We start from the raw sequence: 12,033 nt of genomic DNA on the forward strand, positions 1-12,033 counted from the left end.
GCTGCTCCAATGTTGGATTATGATGCGAGTGAGCCCATGCAGAGACCACGGTTCGGGAGCAAGACGTGCCGTAACGTTTCTTGGAAGCTGAGAGAGCAATCGATAAGAGTGACGGGTGGACATTGCATGGAACGCATGCTGTCCTGTATATGTGGCCGTTGTCTATAGTTCGATCCCGGGCCATGGATGGGGGAGTCGAAAGGTCCATGGACGGTGTTCGTATCGAACTGCGAGTGTGTGACAGATATGGAAATGAGGGCTTTTTAGCATAGCATGGCGTTTTGGCTGTTTTTACTCCCTCGCATGAGCAGGATTGGCAAAGCGCAGAGGTTGTGCTTGCCTACTTGCTTGTCCATTGGTACGGGAGAGATGTTACTGTGTAAAAAGGACAAGAGGACAAACCGTCCGTTCGGTCATTAATTGTCAATGAAGCCACCATCAAAACACCCCACTGTTTTCGTACAGTCCCAGTACCGGGGCACCCTCGCACTGACCACGCTGCCATCTCTTACCGCCCGCCCACCCAACTCCCAACTCACCTACCAATCATGTTTCCCGTATCTCTTCCTCTTCACAAGCGGGCTATGGTCCGTCCAGTCACTTGCCGGGAGGGGATGAGATTGTGTTACCACACGTCGCAGCAAACGAGATTCCACACGTATGTATAGTATATCTAGAAAACAATATCTGGGCGCAGAGACGGAATTTGTCTCAGACCGAAAAGGTTGAATCTTCGTCTTTCTGTCCGTTTGGTTTGGTCTGTCGAGGAGGTATGGGTCCCCCATTTACACCCATACATGAGTCTGCAAGCATGGGGAGAACGACATCACTTGTAGGTGCACACTGAGGAAAGTCTAGCTGCACCCGAGTGACCTTCAAGGTACTACACAGAGTATATATGGATAGATTGTAGCCACTACATACATACACCATTTCCCACCACGCGCGGAATTGTCGTCTTTACTTCTCAATTCTCTGATCTCCTAGTTCTGTCTCGGACCATTCGTGAACAATGCAACCCGACGCTGCGAAAAGAGGTGTGATATTATGCCAACGCGCAGTCATGACTGCAGAATACTCTTTCAGCTGTGGTGATCGCAGGTTACGAGGCTGTGGGCGCCACGGGGCTGACGTACCGACTCGCCGAGTACCGGGCACGAGCACGCGAGGGAACTCTCGCGACATCGACTGCAGAAGACTAACCGCATACGGCAGGTATACCTCGTAACCTGCACATCTTCAAGTTAGTAAGGCATAAGTCAACGGCGGTTGGAGGATTAGCTGGTGGCACACTGCTAGTACGCAGATATTGGGAAGTATGTAAATAGTAATCTGCAGCCCACGTGTTGGTTGCTAATTAGTCCAGAAACCCTTGAGAGACCTCTGAGGAATTGCTCCCCCCCCTTATCAGACTCCGCTGGGCTTCTACCCCTGTACCGGCGAAGCCCTGAACGTCCCGTTCGACAGTGAGAGATCACACCAGAAAAGCCAAGAGAATATGTCTTCTCTAGGTCATGATGCTGTAGTTTGCCCCTTGCCCAGACAGGCACAACTGGCCCCTCAAGCATACATCAAGTCCAATTTTTGGGCTATGGTCATTGCGTGCGTGACGAGCCTAGCCTGGGCCACCGCGACCACTCTTTCTGTCTAGGGACAATATACCAATGCGGTTCCTATTAAAACAACGCTATTGCCAAGCAAACGTACTCCTTGAGAGGATCTGTTCAAGTCTAAGGTAACCATGATCTCGTCGTCATATCGACGCCAAAGGATTTAAATGATAGGACAAAATAACGAACGCAGGCTACGGTGACGAGCAATAGGAGAACTTGTTTGGTCAGACATACCTTGATGTTTCCCCAACTCGCCTTAACCGCGTATTGACTCGTGAAGACTTGTGTGAAGAGTGCGAATAGGAAGACGGTCCGATACTCTACACGCATGTGTATACCTATTCATGGCCTTCCCTGATCTTGTGCATGTATTCAGAACTTTCCCTGGCCGTTCTCTGCTCGTTCATCACAATTCCCAAGAGCTAGCAAACCGAGTCCGAAAGGCTAGATAGCTGTATCGAGGAGTCAACCATGTTCCTCCGATTATCAGATCGGAGATTGGGCAATGCATCGGGTTTTGCTCCTCGTACGGTAGGTCAATAATTGTTGTTTCCCCTCAAAATACAGGGTGCAAAGGCGCAGGTGGTTGACATCACCACAGACATAACGAGAGAGAAGAGGGTCGCATTGCTATGACTGAGGGTAAGCATTCATGCACGAGGTCGATCTGTACTCTTCTGTATCACGGCGTCCGCATACTTGTAGAGATAGTAGTAAATCGTAATGCATGTGCATACTCCGTAATCTGTCATTCAGTCATGTCTCAAATTGAAATTGATGACTCGCACTGAACTTTTGGTGCGTTAGTTTCGCAAGAAAGGTCCGTCAAAATTGGGTCCGGGAAGAACAAGTTCCAGGTGCCCGAGCCCGGTCTTAGGCGATCAAATTTCGGGCCCCCAAGTTTTCTCTATGACGATTCGTTCGGGGAGGACGATACTGCTCCAGGGGCTAATTATCGAGGGTGTCACCCCCGGAAGCCCTAAAGACCTGGGCGATTGCCCTCAAGAAGCAACTCCCATGCTCAAGGTTCGGCCCCTAGCCTTGTCGGGTAAGTACATGACACGTGCCTCGAAAATCGACAGGAATCTCGACATGAAATTCCCTCACGCACCCGAAAATCGCCATCAGCTTCGCCTGCTTCACGGCTCCATCTCCCATTTCTCTGCATCTTTGGTTGGCGAAGGGGAGCTCCTGAAGCTCCTAACTCTCCCTGTTAGCGACAGCAACTAACTGGATTCGTCTCTCATCCACCTGACTCAATTTGGGGCCAGCCTGGCGATTGCTTCCATCCCGCTCCGCCAGGCACGAGTTTTACGAGTACGAATTGAGGTCTGCCTGAACGACCTGGATATTTCTACCATTTCATACAACATCCTGCTTCCTCCCCTACCACTCTACGATTGACACGCGACCATCATTAGACACTCCACTCCGAGTGTCTTGTCATTCTCTTCCATCATTCCACCTCTTCGGTACAGCGCGTTCATTGACGACTTTCGAGTCGTCTAATGAACCTGCCTAGTTCGCCTTCATTCCTATTCCAGACGTTGCTCTTCGATAGGAAGAGAATCTCTTTCTCCTAAATGCCTTTCAAGCCCTTCGCACATCTCGCCCGTGTCAGTGTTGCAAAGGGAATCGCCCATACTTATGCTCCGTCCGTTGTCGCTGCTGGCCAGTCACTCGGACAGTTCCAAAATTATCCCGTCGCCAAATTCACAAAGACCACACACCTCCAAAATGCCTTCTCAAGCCCATCGGGTTCCGGCGCAGGTGCGAAGGCTGGTTATACTACTCAATCAGGCGGTGGTGATGCCTCGTTAGCACAGTACTACGCAGCCTGGCAACATGCGCAACAGACTGGTGATGACTCGGACTGGAAGAAGCATGAGGTTGCGAGAAGAATAGGCTGGAAAAATCAAGAGAGGGTTGTACCTACATCGAAACACCACCGAGTCGAGTCCTACCGACCTGTCGACCTCCTCCGACCCACTACCCGCCTGACTGTCTCCCGCGTTAACAGTGAACGAGCCACTCCTAAGATTCAAGATGCCGAGGAAGCTCTGGCGGAAGCAGAAGCCCTTGCAAAGGTAGATGAAGAAATCGCAAAGGAAATCGCGTCCCGGCAGATCGAAAATGCCGCTACTTACGATGAAGCGGTTGGAAGTCCTGTTGCTAGCACTAGAGCACCGAGTCCCTCCGTTCTGGAAACTGGCGCCACATCATTTGAGTCTTCAACTAGCCTCGAACACACGTCGTCACCGACGGACATCACCTCACTTGCATCGGAGGAATCTGTCCTCTCTGATCAGATCGTCCAACTTGGTACCCAGCACCGGTATAGCGAGATCCCAGCTCTGTTCGAAGCGATCATCAAAGATGGCCATGTCCCAACTGTGGAGGCATACAATCATATCTTGGTCTCTGCCATTCATCTCAGTCAAGGCTACCAGCCATGGCCCAGAGCTCTCGAGGTGTACGGAGACATGACAAAGCGGAACGTCGAACTCAATGCAACATCATATGTGATCCTCCTCCGCTTTTTGGCCGTTAGAAGCCTCGAGGCATACCAAGTGCAAAAGAATCTCGGTGAAAGAGCCGCTCGATATGGTAGTGACGGTTCCTTGGTCTTCCCCTCTGCAACCAGACAACATCAACTCTATGCAGCCGACACATCGCTTGCATTTGCTACCAAGTTGTACAACATTGCGAGGGCAACCCTTGAAGATTTTCCACTTTCCGCCGCGGTATACAATGCGCTAGTCAAGGCCTGTGCCCAATCCGGGATGGTCGGGCATATGAATTCGCTACTGGCCGACATGAATGCTCAAAATATTCCTTTGGCGCCACAGCTGTACACCACGGTCATCGATGCGCAGGCCTCCGTGCAAGACATCCACGCCGCTCAAGGTTTATACGAAGAGTATCGCGACCTCGCCATCAGCAGAGCTGCCAATGATCCGCTTGATCTGAAGGTGTATGCTTCCTTGATAAAGGCTTACTACGCTTGCGGACTTGCTGAGACTGGGCTACGTTTCTATGAGAAGATCATCCAATCATTCAATGGCTCGGCAAATGAGCAAGCTTTGTCGGAGAGCTTGACGAGCGTTTTCGTCCTGGATGGACTCGTTCGTTATCACATTGACAACCAGGCCTATTCGACAGCGATTTCAAGCCTTGATGATTTCACCCTCCCATCCGCCGTGCGAGACGAGGCACTATCGAGGATCTCCACCGCTGCGGCTGACGCAGGAAATACTGATGAAGCTGTTCGATCCTTTGATGCCATCAGCTCGGTGAATAAGAAGGCCGAGCCCGTCATGGCTCTTGCTGCCTTGTATATTCGAGGTGGTGATATCAACAAGGCCAAGTCGGTCTGGAATGCCGCTCACTCCATGCAAATTGTTCCAAGCACTGACTTTGCCGCAATGTACACTTTGGCTTTGATCAATTCTGGTTCCGTCGAAGAGGGTGTCGCTGAAGCACGGTTGATGTTTCAACGTATCCGTTCCTCGGCAAACACTGAACCAAGCCATCAACTTGCTGTAGCCGAAATCGACGAGGCAATCATCCTCTTTGGCGAAGCTCTTTCAAAGCAACAGGCTGTGGTCTCTGCAACAACAAGCATCACCTTATTGCGAGCCATGATCGAAAATGGAGGTCTCGTTTCTCCAGTTGCCCAACACGCTATTGCAAGCTTGGGTCCAGAATGTGTCCACCAGCTCAATGCACAGGATATCGCTTTGGCTCTTCACGTTCAGGCTCAAATGCTCATGTATCAAGAGGTTGTGGACGCTGCCCACCCTGCCAGGTTTTCCCATCTTCTTGAGACCGTGCTTAACCGCGGCATCCTTATGGATCCCTCGACCGTTCACGTGGTGAGCGAGAGCTTGCCCAAGGTTGGAGCTGCTCGACCTGATCTCCTGCAACGTTGGAATGAGCTTCTGCACCCTGCTACCCCAACCCCCGTGGCGTTGCCACAATCGCCCCTGTCACCTCACCCGGCGCTTCTCGACGCAGCTACCAACGATACTTTCGATCCCTATGCTCACACTACTGACTATCGTGCGTCCAAGGCGATATCAGAATTAGTTGAGAGCACGACGGGCCGTATTGAACACCATTTGAATGACGGTCTGTCCCGATTGAGAAACGTTCGTCGAGCAGGCAGAAATTTGCATTATTCTGCCTACGCGAAGCTGATTACCGCGGCCGGAAAAGCCAAACAGGCGAATTTGATTCAAGAGATTCTGAGCATGGCACATGCCGACGTCCCAATGTCATTGCAGATCCCATCGGTTCGTGCAGGTTGGATTTTGATCTTGGACTCTATGATTGCGGCCTGCTTGACTGTTGGAGATCGTCAGCAAGCAAGTAAATTCCATCAGGACCTTCTTGATATGGGAGCTGCCCCTTCTGCGAATACCTTTGGCATTTATATCACCACTCTTGAGGGAACTTTTGATGAAGCTACCGAAGCCGTCAAAATTTTCCAACGTGCCTTGTCGGAGGGAGTCGTTCCAAGTGTTTTCCTCTACAACGCCGTTATTGGTAAGCTTGGCAAAGCTCGACGGATTGACGACTGCCTCCGGTACTTTGGCGATATGGAGGGTCGTGGCATTCGTCCTTCGTCTGTCACATATGGTACACTGGTGAACGCCCTTTGCCGAACAAGTGAGGAGCGCTTTGCGGTTGACATGTTTGACGAGATGGAGGCAGCACCTAATTATCGCCCTCGACCTGCTCCATACAATTCCATCATCCAATATTTCCTCAACACCAAGCGTGATCGAAGCAAGGTCCTGCAGTACTACGAGCGGATGAAGTCCAAGAACATCAAACCTACATCTCACACGTACAAACTGCTCATCGAATCATACGCGTCTCTGGAACCCGTCAATCTGGCTGCCGCTGAATCCATCCTTTCCGAAATGAAACAATCCGGTATTCAACCCGAGGCAGTTCACTATGGTTCATTGATCCATGCCAAAGGGTGCGTTATGCACGATATGCCTGCTGCTAGAGCCGTTTTCGATTCCGTCTTGCAAGATAGGAACATTCGTCCGACCGACACACTGTATCAGAACTTACTCGAAGCAATGGTCGCCAATCACGAAGTGGAGAAGACGTCCGAAATCCTAGTCGATATGGAAAGACGTGGCATCTCTATGACTCCCTACATTGCGAACACGCTGATCCATGGATGGGCAGGAGTGGGCCAGGTTGCCAAAGCTAAAGCGATTTACGAGCAACTGGGCATGGATAAGCGCGAGCCCAGCACTTACGAGGCCATGACACGAGCGTTCCTGTCCGCGGAAGATCGGGCTAGTGCCAACACGGTGGTGCAAGAAATGCTGAAGAAAGGCTATCCCGCAGCTGTCGCTGATAAAGTGCTTGCATTGGTGGGTGGTGTCACAGTTTAAAATTCTCGTGTCGATGCATCAAAAATTTTTCCGGTCGAGTGTGGCGATGAACGCTTGCCTCGACTGCTTCATTCCCTTTGTTGATTGATTATGATACCCAGGAAACGAGCCACGACTACATGGTGGTTCTGTGCATATCGGCGTTCTCGTTTCGGCTGTCCTTCTAGCGACAGCCTCGTGCATGGTGTTTTGTGGGCGGCGCATATGGAACATGATCAGCAGGCTCTCCTTCCCTTCTGGCGGGAGGCGCTGGCAGGAGCTTCATGGGGGCAGATTTCGGAGGGAAAGGGAAAATGGGGCTGCCCATGTACAACAGAACACCAAGAATAATCTCTACTCGCTACTCTGATAGATGATCTAGACAGCCGAGGTTTTGTCTAGATCCGTTGTGTAGTCCTCCAGACCGGAGTTGACATGCTGAATACCAGCAAGAGCTGGTAAGAGGAGGGCTGGCGAAGAATCCAACTCTCTATATTGAAACCTCTACAAAGATCCGAGTTTGTGTTCCATTTGTAAGTTTGTGATTGTGATATGATGCGTCGTTCGTCCCCTTGTCTCGGTCATTTTATGGACTCAGTCTCTCAATCTTCCACTTTGGCTCGCTGTCTTGGTCGAGATCATCTCCTATCCTGGTGTACAGGAATCGGTCGTGCAGTCTGCTTTCCCGTCCTTGCCAGAACTCGATCGTCTCAGGTATGATCCTCAGGCCACCCCAGAAGGGCGGCAGGGGGATTTGGTCCTGGCCTTCGAACCGGGCCTCCATTTCCTTGACACGGGCTTCGAGGGCAGCTCGTCCGTCGTCTTCGGCCCCCTCCTCCGCTGGCGCGTCACTCTTCTGCTCCGTTTCGGATCCTGCAGTCGTTGACGTTGGCGCGCGAGGCTCCAAGACACTTGTCTGCTGGCTGGCCCACGCTCCGATCCGCGACCCTCTAGCCCTCGTGTCGAAGTAAAGCTGGCTCTCCTCGGCACTGACCCTTTCCACCACGCCCTCGACCCTCACCTGCCTCTCGACGGGCTTCCACCAAAAGCAGAGACTCGCGTACTTGTTCGAGGCGATGTCTTTTGCCTTGCGAGACGTGCCGAAATTCGAGTAGATGACGAAGCCGCGCGAGTCGAGTTCCTTGAGGTACACGACGCGGTTGGACACGCGGCCGCTGGGGAGTGAAGCTGTGGACAGAGTGACGGTCTCGGGCACGGCCGTCTTTAGTGCGGGATCGGTGAACCAGGAGTGGAATTGTGTGAAGGGGTCTGGCGACAGGTCTGAGCGACGGAGCTTGGAGTGGGTGAATTGTGCGGCGCGATGCGGTTGTTGGTCATGCTGCACCTCTTGCGAAGGCTCTAGCGGGGCCTGGCCAGGAGCGACTGGAAGAAGTGAGTTGTTAGATGGTTGCCGACTTGATTCGCGCAGCGTTTCAAAGCAGGTTTTATTCTTCAACTTGAAAGCAGATGCCCTCCATATCTGTTTTATATACCTCTTAGGTACCTGAGCCAAGCTCGTCCTTATCTGGGGGCCAACACCCTTGGCCTTCCCGACTTTTCTGTGCGCTCTGGATAAGGAGTCAGGGTGACTTACATATCAGTTTGCCATTTGGCACCTTGGACGAGTTGGAGAGCTTTGCTTGGTGGAGCATTGTGAAAGTTCCAAGTTGTGCAACAGAAGTACAAGGTCTGAAAGTTCGCGGTATCATGTAGATGGGATTTCAGAGAGATAACGAACAATATGAGCGGTATATACAGTAGACTTGGGCCTGGGAGGTGGTGTGGATGCTCAGGTGGTCAAGCCTTGGGCATCAATGGAATCAAATGACAGCCCCCTGATTCGTCATTTGATTCTGATGTCACCAATCACGTGAGGTGCCAAGGCTGCGCTCACGTGCTAGGCACCACGAGACCAAAACGAGGGGGAACCAATTTGGCCCCCCGCCACACGTTGCACATGAAATCCTTCCTTCTTCCTCCTTTCCCCACCTTTTGCCCAAGATCTCACACCGAAGACAAGCCAAACCTCACCAAGCACTACCACCACCACACCACCACTACCACTCAACCAGTCGACAGGGCATCAAATCATCCCTCTTGTTTCAGCTTGCTATTTCAGCCCGATCCCAAACAAGTCGACGCAGAACACCTTACAGTCTGCCCTCCTCCTACACGTCTCATCCTGCCCTACCTGCACCCGTCTGGAAATCCCCGTGTTTGGGCCTTGACCAGCTGTTCAAGTCGTGGCGCCGGCCCTTGTTCCAATCCTTCCAATCCATCCACTTCTCAGCCTAGCTGGGCCCTGTTCTCACACAATCAGGCACCTGCATTCCGCTTGCGTAGGCGCTCCAAGGCTGTCTCGCGCCCCTCGGGTCCTTTGGCTTCCCCCATCGCTGAGCCTGACCTTTTGTCAAAAGTCCAACGCAGACTAGCGTCTTATCACCCTCCTCGTATATCTCAGCCCCGTCTCGTCCTTCACCTCTTCTTCCATATGCCACCTACACTCGAGAAGATCGATACCAACCCTCCCCCATCTACGAACAAATCCAAGACCGCCATGGTATGTGAATTCACCGCCGGTTTTGGCACATCTCCGACTTGATTCAGCCTCCCGCTTCGGGCTGCCTAGATTTCGAGCAAACAAACTCTGAGCTAACTTGGCACGCCTTACAGACTCCCGTCACCCACAAACACTTGTCCGATGAAGAGGTCAAGGCATACAAGGATGTCTTTGCTTTGTTCGTAAGTATCTCCTCGACACGGAACAATTGTTTGTACCCAGACTCACTTTACGGTAGGACAAAGATGGAAGCGGTAAGGTTACTCCAGCCTTGATATTTCCGGTCTTTTTCGCAGAGGAAACTCAGCCTTGTCGGGGCAATCCCATGTTACGACCTCCAAAAGTTCAATACTTTGCAATAATTAGCGACTATTGTGCTCCAAGAATGGGATTCACAATTGCCCTTGTCGCTGACATCGCTATGGCATAGGTACCATCACGGCGCAAGAACTCGGTGAAATCATGAAGTCTCTTGGCCAGAATCCCTCCGATTCAGAGTTGCAGGATATGGTAAGATCCGACATAGACCTAGCTTCATAGCAAGGTATGGGGTCTGCTCGGTCTACTAATGCCACCCACTTCAGATCAATGAGGTCGACGTCGATCGATCCGGCAGCATAGACTTCGAAGGTAAGTTTTTGCTCTACGACTTGATCATCTCTAGGAAGCGTTCCTTCAGAATTAGTCTGACAATGCTATAGAATTCCTCAAGATGATGTCTACAACCGTCAAGGCTCAAGACTTTGCTCATGAGACCCGCGCCGCATTCAACGTCTTTGATAAAGACGGTTCTGGCACCATTTCCGCCGACGAATTACGTCAAGTGATGAAATCCCTTGGGGAGAACTTAACGGATGAAGAGATCGACGAGATGATTCGCGAGGCGGACAAGGACAAGAACGGAACAATAGATTGTACGTTTCACCACTCCCCACAGTTCTGATTTGGTTCTTGCTTTTATGGAGCGAAAGAGCCGTTGCTGGCATGGAATCCCCCCTGGTCTATCTGCTTCTAAGCCTGGCTTACATGTCGTTTCATCAACGATCGGATGCTAATCGCTAACCCGTGGCGGCACAGATGAGGAATTCGTGCAGCTCCTCTCGCCCAGACCGTAAACGCTAACGATCCACCACATCTTTGCCTCCCTGCTCTACACGTATCTGGCGGGTACTTTTCATATGGCAACGACGATATCCGATGCATGACTGTCAAGCACGACCCCTTCCCCGCAACAGCATAACGATATTACACTCTCCCACCAACACCTCCCATGCAAACCCAACCCCAACGTGCCCAAATACGGTTGTCACGTAGCGCTTGGTCGGTCATTTTTGATTTTTATCCTGTTGTCCCAAATGGAAAGCAACAGGTCGGGTTTAGTTTGGCAAGTGATGGACATGATCTCTCTTACAGCCGCTTTAGACGAAGCTCCTCTGCTTGCTAGCCTGATTGCTTGCTATGACGATGATGATGGAAACCCAAGGGCCTTTTTTTTTTATTGTCAAAGATAAATCTCTGCAGACCTCTCCCTATTTGCCTACCTACATAGGTAGTTTAGCTTAGCTAGTCTATGACGGACATGGAACACAGCATTGCGAGACTGATTACGCTGCATATGTCTACCCTGTTCTCTTCCCTCCCTCCCTCCCTCCCTCCCTCCCTCCCTCTTTCTTTCTATGTGACCGAGCTTTCAAACAAACAAACAAAGCATTGCATTCATTTGTTCATTTTAAGCTGATATCGGTTTCGGTTTCGGTTTCGGGATTCCAGGCCTCGATAGAACCTACGCTATCTTACTAGGCAGGTATCTATCTGTCTAGACACCTAGCTGGGTATTTCGCACTGTCTGTGTGTGTGTGTGTGTGTGTGTGCATGTTTTGTATTTTTTTTAAAGGATATGTAATCCCATCCATTCCATCGTATCCTATCCCTCTCATCCCATCCCATTCCTGTCCTTTCCTCTCCACCCATCCACGGTCCGAATACAGCCAAAAGTACAACAACCCAAAGTACAGATATGACAGGTTCCCCGACACAGTAGAGGGTCCTGTGCATAAACACCCACACACACACATTCGTCCGGATCAGGGGAACCAGAGGATCCTGATTCAACCCTCCCACCCCCTCCCCAAAAAAAAGGATTTACAAGTACGTATCCTGCAGGTGGTCTGGTCTTCCCAAAAAAACTCACATTAAAAACATTCAGAATGGAGTGGTTTGCTAACGTGTTCAATCCTGCTCCAGGCCGCGTTCTGCCCGGTAGACTTGCAAGCTGCAAGCCCCATTTGTGTTATGAGTCCTCCGAAGAAAATACAGTAGTAATCAGATTTCAAGCCCGTTTTGCCTCGATGCCGCCAGCATCCAGAGCGCTGCCAGCGCTGGCGAATGTCAAAAAAAGGAACAGAGGCGACCATTAATCCCTATGAAAAAGAAAGTCGCCTTCCGTCCCGTGGGCAAGTGG

The 12,033-nt window shown here is 51.2% G+C and overlaps 3 protein-coding genes across 3 annotated transcripts; 2 read left to right on the forward strand and 1 right to left on the reverse strand.

Annotated features, from left to right (window-relative positions):
- Positions 1–3,196: 3,196 nt before the first annotated feature.
- On the forward strand, positions 3,197–7,033 carry Z517_05242 (uncharacterized protein; the record flags this gene model as incomplete). Its single annotated transcript, XM_013430569.1, has 1 exon — positions 3,197–7,033. The coding sequence occupies one exon, from the start codon at positions 3,197–3,199 to the stop codon at positions 7,031–7,033; it is 3,837 nt and encodes a 1,278-aa protein (XP_013286023.1).
- A 565-nt stretch (positions 7,034–7,598) lies between these two features.
- Positions 7,599–8,664, reverse strand: Z517_05243 (pyridoxamine 5'-phosphate oxidase; the record flags this gene model as incomplete). Its single annotated transcript, XM_013430570.1, has 2 exons — positions 7,599–8,395; positions 8,607–8,664. 2 exons carry the CDS (start codon positions 8,662–8,664, stop codon positions 7,599–7,601), a joined length of 855 nt encoding a protein of 284 aa, XP_013286024.1.
- An 839-nt stretch (positions 8,665–9,503) lies between these two features.
- Z517_05244 (uncharacterized protein) lies at positions 9,504–10,687 on the forward strand (the record flags this gene model as incomplete). Its single annotated transcript, XM_013430571.1, has 7 exons — positions 9,504–9,572; positions 9,686–9,754; positions 9,811–9,826; positions 10,003–10,082; positions 10,157–10,202; positions 10,274–10,486; positions 10,650–10,687. The coding sequence occupies 7 exons, from the start codon at positions 9,504–9,506 to the stop codon at positions 10,685–10,687; spliced, it is 531 nt and encodes a 176-aa protein (XP_013286025.1).
- Between the last annotated feature and the right edge of the window lie 1,346 nt (positions 10,688–12,033).

The sequence above is a fragment of the Fonsecaea pedrosoi genome (assembly GCF_000835455.1).
Source record: "Fonsecaea pedrosoi CBS 271.37 unplaced genomic scaffold supercont1.3, whole genome shotgun sequence".
Taxonomy (NCBI): domain Eukaryota; kingdom Fungi; phylum Ascomycota; class Eurotiomycetes; order Chaetothyriales; family Herpotrichiellaceae; genus Fonsecaea; species Fonsecaea pedrosoi.